Below are 14,617 nucleotides of genomic sequence, written 5' to 3' on the forward strand. Positions count from 1 at the left end.
AAATGGTGTCATTTTGAACTAGGTGCGGTACCTACTACACCTACCTACTACCAACTACCGAACCTACTGATGCCATAACATTAGCATAGTGATGGGTAAAATAGTGGCAAGCGGCTTTGGCTTCGCCGGCTCATTGCGGCTTTGCAGTCGGGTACTAGTAAATACATTTTGTGTACAAAGATGCAGACAAGCTGAGCTGCCTCTTCAAATTTTACAAACACTCAATGTCAACAATCTAACCAGAGCAGCGGCCGAGCACTTTTCCTCTAAACAACGAACGAATTGGGCCATTTTGAATGACGTCACGAATTAACCTCCCTTGATCGAACGGCCGAACGCCGACCACCCCTTTCGTGACGTCATGAATCATAAGAACGATTTACCAAAAAATTTTTATTTTACTTCCTCGGATAGACCAGTCCAACGGATCCTGAGAACGGATTAAATAATTAAAATAAGTATTGTAGTGAGTAATACATTTTATTGAGCGATCCATTGCTAGAATGAGTGAAGAATGAGTAAAAGAATGAATGAGGCAACAGCGCTTTTCCCTGCCTGTGGAGGTGTCATGGCTGACGTATCGTTGAGCGCTTTGGATCTCTTGCATCCTGAGCTCCTCACCAAAGACGCTTTGACCCGGGTTTTGACACAGGTTCCTCTTAGTCTTTGTGCTCCTTTTAGGATATAGACTTGTTCGCCATTCGCGCCGATCCGTGTCGTCGGGCCCTGCGATTTCACCTCAGCCTTGGCCTTGCTTTGTTCTTCGGAATCGGATATGTGAAGTGAATCTTCTCTTGAAATGATCTGGCTGAGCATTTATTGCTTTATTTTATAGTCTTTATTTATTTAATATTATCACGTAAGATTTTTGATTTCTTAATGAATTTTAGTTTTATTTGATATCTCTCTATAAGTATAACAAAACCGATATACGTGCGTACTGCATATTGCAATTTCCCGTACGTGACGTCCGGGAAATTGCGAGAAAAACGAACATTCCATTTTGGGTGGGATAGTGCAACTCCCCGCTCCTCCCTCCTCCCCCCTCGTCCCGTCCTCCTCCCCCCTCGTCCCGTCCTCCTCCCGCCTCGTCCCCCTCCCGCCTCGTCCCCCTCCCGCCTCGTCCCCCTCCCGCCTCGTCCCCCTCCCGCCTCGTCCCCCTCCCGCCTCGTCCCCCTCCCGCCTCGTCCCCCTCCCGCCTCGTCCCCCTCCCGCCTCGTCCCCCCTCCCGCCTCGTCCCCCTCCCGCCTCGTCCCCCTCCCGCCTCGTCCCCCTCCCGCCTCGTCCCCCTCCCGCCTCGTCCCCCCTCCCGCCTCGTCCCCCCTCCCGCCTCGTCCCCCTCCCGCCTAGTCCCCTCCCGCCTCGTCCTCGTCCTCGTCCCACTCCCGCCTCGGCCTCGTCCCACTCCCGCCTCGTCCTCGCCGCCCTCCCGCCTCGTTCCCCTCCTGCCTCGTTCCCCTCCCGCCTCGTGCCCCTCCCGCCTCGTTCCCCTCCCCCCTCCCTCCCCTCCCCCCTCCCTCCTCCTCCCTCCCCCATCCTCCTCCCTCCCCCGTCCTCCTTGCCCTCCTTACTCCTCGTCCCCCTCCCCTCCTCGTCCCCTCCCCTGCTCGTCCCCCTCCCCTGCTCGTCCCCCTCCCCTCCTCGTCCCTCTCCCACCTCGTTCTCCTCCCACCTCGTTCTCCTCCCTCCTCCTCCTCCTCCCTCCTGCCTCCTCCCCCTCCTCCCTCCTGCCTCCTCCTTCCTCCTCGTCCACCTCCCTCCTCGTCCACCTCCCTCCTCCTCCACCTCCCTCACTCGTCACCTCCCTCCTCGTCCACCTCCCTCCTCGTCCACCTCCCTCCTCGTCTTCCTCACGCCTCGTCCTCCTCACGCCTCGTCCACCTCACCCCTCGTCTCCTCCCCGCTCGTCCCCCTCTCCATCTCGCTCGTCCCCCTCTCCTCCTTGTCCCCCTCTCCTCCTTGTCCCCCTCTCCTCCTTGTCCCCTCTCCCCCTTGTCCTCCTCTCCTCCTTGTCCCCCTCTCCTTGTCCCCCTCTCCTCCTTGTCCCCCTCTCCTCCTTGTCCCCCTCTCCTCCTTGTCCCCCTCCCCTCCTCGTCCCCCTCTCCTCCTCGTCCCCTCCCCTCCTCGTCCCCTCCCCTCCTCGTCCCCTGCCCTCCTCGTCCCCTCCCCTCCTCGTCCCCTCCCCTCCTCGTCCCCCTCCCCTCCTCGTCCCCCTCCCCTCCTCGTCCCCTCCCCTCCTCGTCCCCCTCCCCTCCTCGTCCCCTTCCCCTCCTCGTCCCCTCCCCTCCTCGTCCCCTCCCCGCCTCGTCCCCTCCCCTCCTCGTCCCCCTCCCCTCCTCGTCCCCCTCCCCTCCTCGTCCCCCTCCCCTCCTCGTCCCCCTCCCCTCCTCGTCCCCCTCCCCTCCTCGTCCCCCTCCCCTCCTCGTCCCCCTCCCCTCCTCCTCATCCCCTCTCCCCTCCTCATCCCCTCTCTCCTCGTCTGCTCTCTCCTCGTCCCCTCTCTCCTCGTCCCCTCTCTCCTCGTCCCCTCTCTCCTCGTCCCCTCTCTCCTCGTCCCCTCTCGCCTCGTCCCCTCTCTCCTCGTCCCCTCTCTCCTCGTCCCCTCTCTCCTCGTCCCCTCTCTCCTCGTCCCCTCTCTCCTCGTCCCCTCTCTCCTCGTCCCCTCTCTCCTCGTCCCCTCTCTCCTCGTCCCCTCTCTCCTCGTCCCCTCTCTCCTCGTCCCCTCTCTCCTCGTCCCCTCTCTCCTCGTCCCCTCTCTCCTCGTCCCCTCTCTCCTCGTCCCCTCTCTCCTCGTCCCCTCTCTCCTCGTCCCCTCTCTCCTCGTCCCCTCTCTCCTCGCCCCCTCTCTCCTCGCCCCCTCTCTCCTCGTCCCCCGCCCCTCCTCGTCCCCCGCCCCTCCTCGTCCCCCGCCCCTCCTCGTCCCCCGCCCCTCCTCGTCCCCCGCCCCTCCTCGTCCCCCGCCCCTCCTCGTCCCCCGCCCCTCCTCGTCCCCCGCCCCTCCTCGTCCCCCGCCCCTCCTCGTCCCCCGCCCCTCCTCGTCCCCCGCCCCTCCTCGTCCCCCGCCCCTCCTCGTCCCCCGCCCCTCCTCGTCCCCCGCCCCTCCTCGTCCCCCGCCCCTCCTCGTCCCCCGCCCCTCCTCGTCCCCCGCCCCTCCTCGTCCCCGCCCCTCCTCGTCCCCCGCCCCTCCTCGTCCCCCGCCCCTCCTCGTCCCCCGCCCCTCCTCGTCCCCCTCCCCTCCTCGTCCCCCTCCCCTCCTCGTCCCCCTCCCCTCCTCGTCCCCCTCCCCTCCTCGTCCCCCTCCCCTCCTCGTCCCCCTCCCCTCCTCGTCCCCCTCCCCTCCTCGTCCCCCGCCCCTCCTCGTCCCCCTCCCCTCCTCGTCCCCCTCCCCTCCTCGTCCCCCTCCCCTCCTCGTCCCCCTCCCCTCCTCGTCCCCCTCCCCTCCTCGTCCCCTCCCCTCCTCGTCCCCCTCCCCTCCTCGTCCCCCTCCCCTCCTCGTCCCCCTCCCCTCCTCGTCCCCCTCCCCTCCTCGTCCCCCTCCCCTCCTCGTCCCCTCCCCTCCTCGTCCCCCTCCCCTCCTCGTCCCCCTCCCCTCCTCGTCCCCCTCCCCTCCTCGTCCCCTCCCCTCCTCGTCCCCCTCCCCTCCTCGTCCCCCTCCCCCTCCTCGTCCCCCTCCCCCTCCTCGTCCCCCTCCCCCTCCTCGTCCCCCTCCCCTCCTCGTCCCCCCCCTCCTTGTTCGCCTCCTTCCTCCTCCCCTCCTCCCTCCTGCCTCCTCCTTCCTCCTCCTCGCTCCTCGTCCTCCTCCCCCCCTCGTCCTCCTCCCCCCCTCGTCCTCCTCCCCCCCTCGTCCTCCTCCCCCCTCGCCCTCCTCCCCCCCTCGTCCCCCTCCCCCCCTCGTCCTCCTCCCCCCCTCGTCCTCCTCCCCCCCTCGTCCTCCTCCCCCCCTCGTCCTCCTCCCCCCTCGTCCTCCTCCCCCCCTCGTCCTCCTGCCCCCCTCGTCCTCCTCCCCCCCTCGTCCTCCTCCCCGCCTCGTCCTCCTCCCCCCCTCGTCCTCCCCCCCTCGTCCGCCTCCCTCCTCGTCGTCCGCCTCCCTCCTCGTCGTCCGCCTCCCTCCTCGTCGTCCGCCTCCCTCCTCGTCGTCCGCCTCCCTCCTCGTCGTCCGCCTCCCTCCTCGTCGTCCGCCTCCCTCCTCGTCGTCCGCCTCCCTCCTCGTCGTCCGCCTCCCTCCTCGTCGTCCGCCTCCCTCCTCGTCGTCCGCCTCCCTCCTCGTCGTCCGCCTCCCTCCTCGTCGTCCGCCTCCCTCCTCGTCGTCCGCCTCCCTCCTCGTCGTCCGCCTCCCTCCTCGTCGTCCGCCTCCCTCCTCGTCGTCCGCCTCCCTCCTCGTCGTCCGCCTCCCTCCTCGTCGTCCCGCCTCCCTCCTCGTCGTCCCGCCTCCCTCCTCGTCGTCCGCCTCCCTCCTCGTCGTCCGCCTCCCTCGTCCCCTCCCCACCTCGTCCCCTCCCCACCTCGTCCCCTCCCCACCTCGTCCCCTCCCTCCTCCCGCCTCGTCCCTCGTCCCTCGTTCCCCTCGTCCCTCTCCCTCCTCGTGTCCCTCTCCTCCCCGAGCGTCTGTGACGTCACAGAGTGTTTGCCAGCTGAAGAAGAGGAGTCTAAGTTTAATGTGAACTTTGACCTCATTCAGAGGTATAGAGTGAATGAAAGATCCGGTGTTATTGTTTTTCGAAGATTACTGTCAAGTTAGGGACTTCATTCTTTGCGTTATTTAATTGTGAGGTGGTTTTATTATCCTAAAGTGCTTGTGTCTGAAAATGTTTGCTCAGCGTGGAGTCGTCAGTGCAAAGGGGAACAGTTTGTGTCACGAAGACCTCCTCAAGCTCTACTACCAACATGTGGTTCCTCGACCTCAGCGCAAGTTTTGTTCCGACATGCGTTGGGCTCAGCGGGTACTGCAGAGGCGTCTAAGGACTGTGTCCCCTTGCGCCTCTGCTCCTGCCTCAGATACAAAGTCCAGGTGGGGTACTCTCCTTGTCGGTCATTGTGCAGGCCAATTGTGCAGATACCATTAATAATGATTAATTATTGATTGTGGTTTACTTTCGGTGTGTGTCGTGCTTACTCCCATCAGACCAAATGAAAAACCCGGTGGAAAGAGATCGTCGATCATCTTTGACGGAGCCATCACATGTACAAGTATTAAATTACGGAGAAATGACGCAATACGAACCACACCGGCAGACAATGGGACCATCAAGTCCCCTCCGCCTGTAACTGACAGGCTCAAACCTCCTCCAGTAACAAACCTTTCACGCACCGTTATCAAGCTGAGTAACTCGGGATCGACCCCCGTAGCTCAACCCCTGCCCTCCACCAACCGCAATGGAGACGCCAAGGATGCCTCACCTTGTGCACCTTCCAAAGCAGTCGTGACCGCAATAAAGCGAATTTCATCTCCCAAAGTTCCTATCAGCTCCGCTGCTTCCCAAAAAGGCTCAGAGGTAAGGATCTCGGTTTTGCATAGTTTGACCTTTTTGTATTCTTGGCATCGTTATATTTGGATTAGAGTAACATTAGAGCTTGGTGCAGACAGAAATTAAGTATCGAGAAAGAATACCAATCGTTTCTCCAGTGCTCGTTTCCCAGAGCTGGAGATGGTCCTGATCGAGTGTGAAGTATCTCTTGGAATTCTAGTCAACACAAACCACGTCAGGCTGCAGGCAAAGCTCATCGCATGCCTGTGCGACCAATGCTGGCACACGGGTCCCCGGATTAACGACCCATCCGACAAATGGCGCACTTTCTGATGCACTGTTGCCCTGTTTTCGAAGCTCCAATCTGGCAGTTTTCAGATGGGTCGATGCACATTTTGCTGCTGTTGCATCGTTTCCAAAAGCCGTGGATAATTGATTGACTCGTAGTTTTGCAGAATTTGCATCGTCCGTTGGCACAAGCTCCACACTTTAAGGCTGGAGCTAAGAGTCGGTGAGTTATCGCCGAATTATAGGTGGCCATTGTTGAGATTCTGTCTTTTATAGTGCTTTGTTTGTTTGTGTCTTGCAGATGATGGACAACACGAGTCCAGAACCCAAGAAAAAGATACAAAAGATTAAGTGGCCATGAAGGTTTTCTGCTCTAAAGGTTGTTTCGGCAGCATTTGTTAACGTATAGTCTGTTGCAAAAGCAACTAGTGTGCACAGCTGGGCTAATCAATACTTTTAACTTACCAAAAGCACACAACTAGCTTTCACCTTCTTGAATAACATTTTTGTTTGAGAAGCGATTGGAGGAGAATGAGAATGAGGAGGGGAAGGGGGATGATGATGGTGGCGGAGGAGGAGAAGGAGGGTGAAGGTGTGGTCAGGGTGTAGCAGAACTCGCACAACAGCAAAGCGGGCTTGTCATTGTCAATAATGAAGAAGAGGTCAATTTGACAAGGGAGAGTTGTGGTTTTTATCTTTTATTTATTAAGCGAGATATTTTTTTAATTAACCCCTTGTTTAAATTGTTTTCATTTTTTAATTATTTCTGGTTTTTTCCATTTCCGTGCAACCCGCAACTCCCTCTCTATTTCACTTGTCTTTTGATGCTCATTATTCGTTTGTTTCAAAGCATCGTAAACGATCTTGTAAATATGTATAAAAGAGTCATACATTTGATAGTCGGGCTATGTGGCACTTGTGCTGCTCGGTAGTAAGTTGAGAACCTTTCAAAGCGACTGCTTCGGCAAAATGTGCGTTTCAGATCCCTGGTTGTCCCCAAGCCGTCATTATTTTACTTTTTCTTACAGATACATCAAAACAACAATGCTAAAAGTTTTGGAACTGCAAACCCACACACTTGTAATGAACCCCCCAAACCTGCATGTGCGTATCGCCCTCCCCGCCCCCCTTCCCCAACCAGGTGCTTTACCAAGCAGCAGGTGCTTTATGAAGGTGTCTTATTTTGACGTTTTTGATGATGCTGCAATACCCATTTTGATGGAATATTATGGTGAGCGTCTTCACAAAACCCCTAACGCACTACTGTGTCTATTAGGAATCGGTGCAAGAACAACAACGTTAAGTCCGCATTGGCCGGCTCATTCCCCCAGAACTTGAGCCCAAACAAACTGCTCTGGGGCATCCTGGAACGGTGTGTCATCATGTCTGATATCTGCGAAATTGTCAGTGAGCCTTGTTTGGACAACCACCCATTGAGAAATCGAATAAACAGTTGTGCATACTAACCCTGAATATTGCGTCAATGTCCCAATGCATCTTGTTAATGTATCGTATGTTGTGTTTGTTTTTCACCTTTATAATGCTTTCTGTTCCAAAAGTAAACCTGTAACTGAACGTGGTGCTGTTTGTGGAATAAGCCGGAAGTAGCCCGGAGGTTTTCTATTGCAGGAATCTTTTGAAAGGCCTCATTATCTGGACTGATTATGTGAAACTCATCCCACCCATGCCTCCCTTTTCTTTCGCAACATTCAGCAGAAGTGGTAATTGCATTTTGAATGCTGAGTATTGTTTTGTGGACAAAACAGTATTTTTACGTGGGGCTGTTTTGCACAATTGGAAAGCCGATTAATAAAGCTCGGACTATCATTATAAAAAGAAATCTGCCTTTACTTGGACTTGTTAATGTCTACAGGAGGTGCAATCAGATGGAAAATGTGGTGAGTGGTTCATTATGGAAAATGTGGTGTGGTGATTACTTGAGCGGTTCATTAAGACAAATTTGGTTGTGATAGTACAGAGTATGTGCGTGCACGTGCGCTTACCAAATGAAATGGTGCTCAAAGGGGATTGACAATCCCTGGAAGAAATTGCTATCGCCTATCAATGGAGGCGCGTTTGTCAGAGATAACGACCTGGAGGATTCTTAGGTAGGGGTTAAACATAGTTCTTTACAAAACTGCTCAATATTCAGGGTCACCCAAAATCCTGGCCGCCAACAATCTGGGAGCTTAATCTGTGTGACTTCTGGGAGGGTGGGGGTGCTTCCTGGAAGAGCAAATAGATAAGATGGCACCCAAGATTGTTGACCTGAAAACAGCGATGTCAGATTGCACGTGCTGTATTGGCCGAGACGATTTGGGGAAGTGTTGTGGACAACCTGCATTGTCTTATGGGTACTACTTCCTCCACTTAATTAGATTGGTCATTAGCCCGTCCGTCCATGCAGCGTTAACGGGGTTTTGCAATAGGTGTGTCCAGGCTATAACTTTTTACCATTTCATATTTTGTCACAAAAAAATTTATAAACATATATTTAAATATGAGAATATATGAATAACACAAGTCATCCATTATTAAATTTTACTTTTTAACTCAACTGGACTATGTCCAGGTGAGTTTTTGTCGACACCCAGTGTCCGTCATCCATTGTCTGTCTGTCTGTCGTCTGTAAACAATTCGACGTCTACGCTCTAAAAGTCACAAATATTGATTAAATTTGATGAAACTTGTTATGCAGCATCTTTAAGACATAAACTAGTTTGGGATTGCATTTGGGCGCTGCATGCCCAAAAATGGGTGCGGCAGGGCGGCCATATTGAAAAAGCAATTTTTGTCATATATTTTTAGCACATATAAACTATATAGTTTGTGGTTCTATTATGCATATTCTAACCATATTGATATAGACCAGTTGAGTTCAGGTTCCCTGAAACCTCTCTAGTTTCTTTTTAGCTGTTGTTTTCGTCAAGTTTGTTCAGTACAAAACGGATGTGGATGGGCTTTACATTTTGTGATGCTTTCTTATTTGAACTTTTATTTACAAGAAACAAAACTTGAGACTTTCCTCTTTAGTGTTACCAGTTTTGCTTGTTTCAGCAATCTTTTTTTCATTGACAGCTATATAGAATCAGGGCATTTGATCAGGTACAACCTGTATGTACTTCCTGATGGTTTTTCTAATCATCAGGAACTAAAGGGGTCTTTTTAGCCGCGTCGCAAGACGCTGGTCATAGAGTGCCCTCTGCTGTTGTTGTTGTTGTTCTTCTTCTTGTTCTTGCAGAGAAGACAAAACCTCAAAGCTCCACCCATTCTGGGAACCATAGCTCCACCCATTGTGGGAGAGGCTTCATATAAACAAATATCCACCATTTTATTAACTCGCATAGCTTTGAGGCCTGTTTTGTAGGCCCGTGGTGTCTTCCTCTCTCACAGTTTTATTTCAAATCAAATTCGACATATCATTTCATTTTTCACAGTCGCTAACATAGTTTTAGACTCGGTTGAAAAAAAACAGGAAGAAAATCCGATGAAAGTTGCCCTTTATAGAACGAAATGAATTCTCAAAGGCCTGTAACTTCAAGTCCATTGAGATTTTTTTTTTTTAAATCGCGGCATGCTCAGTCATACACCGCCCGAAATAACAGACGGTAAAATGCCGAGATATATTAAAAATTCGTCCATTTGATGACAATCGTCACGATGAAATATTTAATTTATACGTCGTCACAATAATGTGGAGGGAGGAGCATTGCTTCGTTCACGTGTCGCCACACACGGGAAATTGCCGAGATTTTTTTTTTTATCGCGGCATGGTCAGTCATACACCGCCTGAAATAACAGACGGGAAAATGCCGAGATATATTAAAAATTCGTCGCCACACATGGGAAATTGCCGAGATATATTTTTACTTTGCACAAAAATAACACCAAGTAATCGAATCAATAGGAATGTCCTGTGCCTATAATATCGACGTTATAGGCACAGCTGCATCTAGGCATTGTGTAACATCGACGCGGCTTTTGTTTTAATTAAAACTTTTTGTACTTGTTTAAACAATGCCTGCTAATGTCTGCATTTAATTTTATTTTTTTTGGTGATTTTAATAGGCTTTGAAGGCCCCTTTTGGAAAGCTACATTGTGGATGTTGAGAGAGCCACATGGGAGACTCTTTGATGAGTTTATTTTGCTCTCCGTTGCAATTTTTACCCCCAGGACTCCTCGTTTCTCTGCCTGAGGGTGTATCATGGGGATAGAGAATGTTGAGGGCTGTTGACACAGCAGAGCGCTGACAGGATAGTTTAAAGGTATGTGCACTCACCTTTGAGCTCTTTGGCCTCGGTTCGAATTTTGACCCAGATATAAACTGTCATCCTGATGCATGGGAAGGCATTGGTGTGTGCCCCGTCCATTGGACGGACGTTAAACCAATAACTTTTCTGCCAACACTGGATGCTGGTGGACGTTTACAATAACTTGGTGTCAAATTACAAATTCCTCCCCTGATATTGTTGGGAACACAGTGACAAACAACTTAGCATAACCTTTTGCCAAGCGACTGCTTCGACAGCAGCGGCACTCTGTCAAGAGTACGGTATATTGGTAATGTTGCTGGTGCAGAGGTAGAGCCAAGAAGGGAATCATACGCCGCAGTTGCAATATAGTCTTGTACGTACTAGAAAAATAACCCGCAGTCTGCTAACAACTCAATTTATTTGCAGAGGGTCAAGGCAGAAGACGCCCTCTGAGCATTGGTGGTGTGTAAGATGGCATGGAAGAAATGACACTCGTGAAGGGAGAATGAACCGCCACTCTATTTTGCCCTGGGCAGGACAACGTGTTCCTTTGCTCCTTGAATGAGAGATGAACCAATCCTAATAGCTTGATGTCGTAACTTACAGTGCTTATAGAAAGTCTACACCCCATTTCCAAATTTTCACCTTTTGTTGCCTTGTAGACTGGAATCCTCTGCTGGGTAGTGCATTTCATAGGAAAGACTCAACCATGAGCACCAGGAGCTTTGAAAAGACCTTCGAGCTAAAGGTTTGGAAAATCACAGATCAGGGGATGGATATAAAAATATTTCAAAGGCTTTTAATATCCCTTGGAGCACAGTCATTAAATCATTAAGAAGTGTAAGGCATATGGTACCACCAAGACCCTGCCTAGATCAGGCCGTCCCTCCAAACTGGATGACCAAGCAAGGAGGAGACTGATCAGAGGCCACCAAGAGGCTAATGTCAACTTTTAAAGACATACAGGCCTTTATGGCAAAGACTGGTCACTGTGTGCAGTGACAACAATATCCCAAGCACTCCACAAGTCTGGCCTGTGCTGTCGTTTGGCAAGAAGGAAGCTGTTGCTCAAAAAGCCTACCTTGAGTCCCATTTTAGGTATGCAAAAAACCACCCCAGAGATTCTGAAGCCATGTGGCAAAAAGTTTTGGGGTCTGACGAAACCAAGATGGAACCTTTTGGCCTAAATGCAAAACATTACGTTTGGTGCAAACCCAACACAGCACATCGCCCAAAGAACCACCATCCCTACTGTGAAGCATTGTGGTGGTAGCATTATGTTATGGGGATGTTTCTCATCAGCAGGGACTGGGGCACTTGTTGGGATAAAAGGGGAAATGGAGCAAAATACAGAAAAATGCTAGAGAAAACCTTTATGCCCTCTGCACGAAAGCAGAAATTGGGATGGAAGTTCACCTTTCGGTGTGACAACCACCCGAAGCACACAGCCAACGCTATACTGGAGTGACTAAGGAACAAAAAGATAAATGTCCTTGAATGGCCCAGTCAGAGCCCCGACCTAAATCCAATCGAAAATCTGTGGCATGACCTCAAGATTGCTGTCCACCGCTTTCCATGGAACTTGATTGAGCTTCAACAGTTTTGCACAAATAAATGGGCAAATGTTGCCCAATCAATGTGTGCAAAGTTGGTAGAGAGCTATCCCAACAAATTCACAGCTGTAATTGCTGTCAAAGGTGCTTCAACCAAGTATTAACTCAAAGGGGGTGGACACATCCATTGAATGAATATATTCTAGTTTTGTATTTTTAATTAATTTTCTGAAATTTGTAGAATTTGTTTTTCACTTGGAAGTTGTGGTTTACGATGCGTAAATAAAGGTGGAAAAAGTCAAATTTAATGCAATTTAATTCCAGGTTATAATGTAACAAAAGGTGAAAATTTTAAAAGGGGTGTATACATTCTATAAGCACTGTATAAACACCTCTTCCCTCGATTGCTCTTTCCAATCCCCAACGTCCTGACACTCTAACATCTCGAGTTTTCCCATACTGTCTATTTATTGATGTAGCTTTCACCACTGAGGTTTATACTAACTCCCCAACTGTTGCAGATGCAGCCCCTTCAATTGCTTTGGGGTGGTCCATCCTCGGTCCAGTTAAAGATAGGAGTCCAGCTACTGCAGCTACTCGGGACGTGGAGAGAAAATTTGCAGTCTCGAAACAAACGTAGAGCTCAGCATGGTAACTCTTAAACATATTTGGGAGCACAAAAGGCATACTGTCGACAGTAACTGATTTGAAACACAGCTTTGATGCTCTCTGTCCAGCAAAAGGGAAGCTGTGTCAAGCACATGTTAAACTAGCATGGCATACGGTAGAGAGCATACCACTGCCAGGTTGAACAGTTTACATTTTGTATCCCACCGATTGGCTAGATCTGGATTTGGACCTGAACCAAAATCTAATCGGCTTGTTCTTGTCGCCTAACTAACTCACGCACTCAGTTTTGTCATCAATCCTCCTCAACTTTTGAAATATCATGCTGTATATCGTTTTTTGCCTAATCTCTCAATGGTGAAGAATCACTTAAAAATTTTCGGATCCAGATCTTCACCAAAGTCTAATAATTTTGTCCTTTTCACATACTCAACCTCCACTAAATTTCGTCTGAACCCATCCACAACTTTTTGAGATGTCTTGTTCACAAACAGACAAGGAGGGGTGAAAACATAACCTTCATCCACTTTTGGTGGCAGAGGTAAACATCACTGACTTCATGGATGAACAAAACCAATGAGTAAATAAAAATTCCCATCAGTAAATTCATCTCTTAGTTGGTATGTTCAAAAGTTTTGGTTGGCTGCCAGAGTTGATGACTTAAATAGGTTTTGCTTGTGTCTGGGTGTAAATTGGAATTGGATAGATACCTGGATTCATTCGAGATAGTAGGGTTGGGGGATATTGGCAGGACTTGTATAGGTGTCATAAGTCTCAGGACACGATTTTATACAAGATTTGTTGATGCCATGTCTTTTTACGCTTTTCTTTTTATCAGATAATACTGTTGTGGATTTGAGAATTGTGGTTTTTTTGTGTGTAAATATCACCCTCCGTGTTGTGTGTAAAGGTCAAAGGTCGTCCCTTAGTTAGTCCATATACAATCACGTAGCAAATCATAGATTTCCATTTTCAGTAGTTATCTCCTTATTATGTGTATTAGTTTAAGGCTCTGTCTTCCATTAATGGACACTGCATTGCACCGAATTGAAATAAGGTAGATTCCCTTCCAATTCCCCATTTGTCAGCAATTGCCAACTGCACTCCACCATTAGCCACGAGGTAATTTCGGAGAAGAAAGGCGTGTCTCCGCCATCGTCATCGGAAGGTGGAGCCAGCGAGCCCCCACCCGCCAATCAGGACTGGTGAGATACCAGCACGGGTGTGGCGCGGGTTGATCGCGAGGCGCGATATAAAAGTGCCCGCGCAAGCCTTTTGAGAGGGATGCGGCAGATGAGTCTTTGGGAAGCACGCGACGCACCCCCACCTGAGACGATTGAGGAAGTGGATGACCAAGGGAGCCCCCACGAACCAACGAGCTTGGAGACCATCGCCGTTTTGACCACGGCAGCTTGAGCGGTGACGGCAGTTGCAGCTACAAAGCAACGTCGCCGTACGAGAGACGGTTGAGGAGAGTCGGCGGCTGCTCAACTCGGGCCGCGATCATACCAACCACCCGCATCCTCCCCGCCTGGTGATCCCGCCTCGTCCGTCCAGCCATTCCTCTGCTCCAGCTGAACCTTCCTCTCCTTCCAGTCCTTCGTTCCTGCCTTCATCCCCCGTGTAAGTGTGCTTGTAGTCTGTCTTTTGTCTTGTCCTGGGGTTAAGTAAGACTGTATGGTATAAGCTAGGGTTGCACTGTGTCCTTCTGGTCCGTCCCTCTTTCTGTCGTTATTTTCTTATCTTTCCATTCTCCTTGGTTCTTTTGGTCTTGTAAATAATAATAATAAATTAGATTTGTTCTTACTACCTTGCCTTTCTTTCCCTTACATCCGTCTTCTTTGTGATTTCCCTCATTGGACACCTGTGGCACGATTTGGCCAACGTTTAGGAATCGGGTCTAGTCTCTTGTTAATGGTTCGTGCCGCGGTTGCTAAACCGCTTGGCAATTAACATCTGTCCGCGGTACGAACGAGGTTGTGCACCTGCCTCTTCGGGGGTAGCTGTGCAACTTCAGGACTCACGTCGGTCAGTCAAAGACAAGGGGGTTGATCCCCCCTAGATAAGGGGAAAAAGGCCGACGGAGAGATCCGCAACAAATTGGTGTCAGGAGTGTCGGATTCGGACCCGAAGCGCGCTTAGCGCGCTCAAATTACGAGTGGCCCACAATTTTATTTTATAATATCCTAAATTTAAAATCGTGCCATGGATGGTCAAGGCGACAGGATGCCGGTGGGGGAAGTAGAAGAGGGGTTAGGGGTAACCCAGGACCAGAGGGAGGAAATGGAGGAGGAGAGAAATGAGGATGTGGTTGCGGGGGTATCAGGTGCGCAAGATGGCGCCCTCGCGCACGTGGTTGCAGCGGCACCAAATGTCGCCGCGCCCATGACCGTAGCAGCGCCGCCAATGGACTGGGGCCTATTCATGCTG

The 14,617-nt window shown here is 51.2% G+C and overlaps 1 protein-coding gene across 3 annotated transcripts; it reads left to right on the forward strand.

Moving 5' to 3' along the window:
• The first annotated feature begins 522 nt into the window (after positions 1 to 522).
• Positions 523 to 7,226, forward strand: C14H2orf49 (chromosome 14 C2orf49 homolog). 3 transcript variants are annotated; one of them, XM_068135972.2, is made up of 5 exons: positions 535 to 652; positions 4,818 to 5,008; positions 5,123 to 5,492; positions 6,055 to 6,132; positions 6,895 to 7,226. In XM_068135972.2, exons 1-4 carry the CDS (start codon positions 569 to 571, stop codon positions 6,112 to 6,114), a joined length of 705 nt encoding a protein of 234 aa, XP_067992073.2. In that variant the 5' UTR covers positions 535 to 568; the 3' UTR covers positions 6,115 to 6,132; positions 6,895 to 7,226. The 3 variants fall into 3 exon arrangements, with proteins under 3 accessions (XP_067992072.2, XP_067992073.2, XP_067992074.2); XM_068135973.2 differs by having other exon boundaries at positions 7,030 to 7,226; XM_068135971.2 differs by having other exon boundaries at positions 523 to 652; positions 6,055 to 7,226.
• The last annotated feature ends 7,391 nt before the right edge of the window (positions 7,227 to 14,617 follow it).

Source organism: Myxine glutinosa, chromosome 14 (genome assembly GCF_964187855.1).
Source record: "Myxine glutinosa chromosome 14, kmMyxGlut1.1, whole genome shotgun sequence".
Lineage (NCBI taxonomy): Eukaryota > Metazoa > Chordata > Myxini > Myxiniformes > Myxinidae > Myxine > Myxine glutinosa.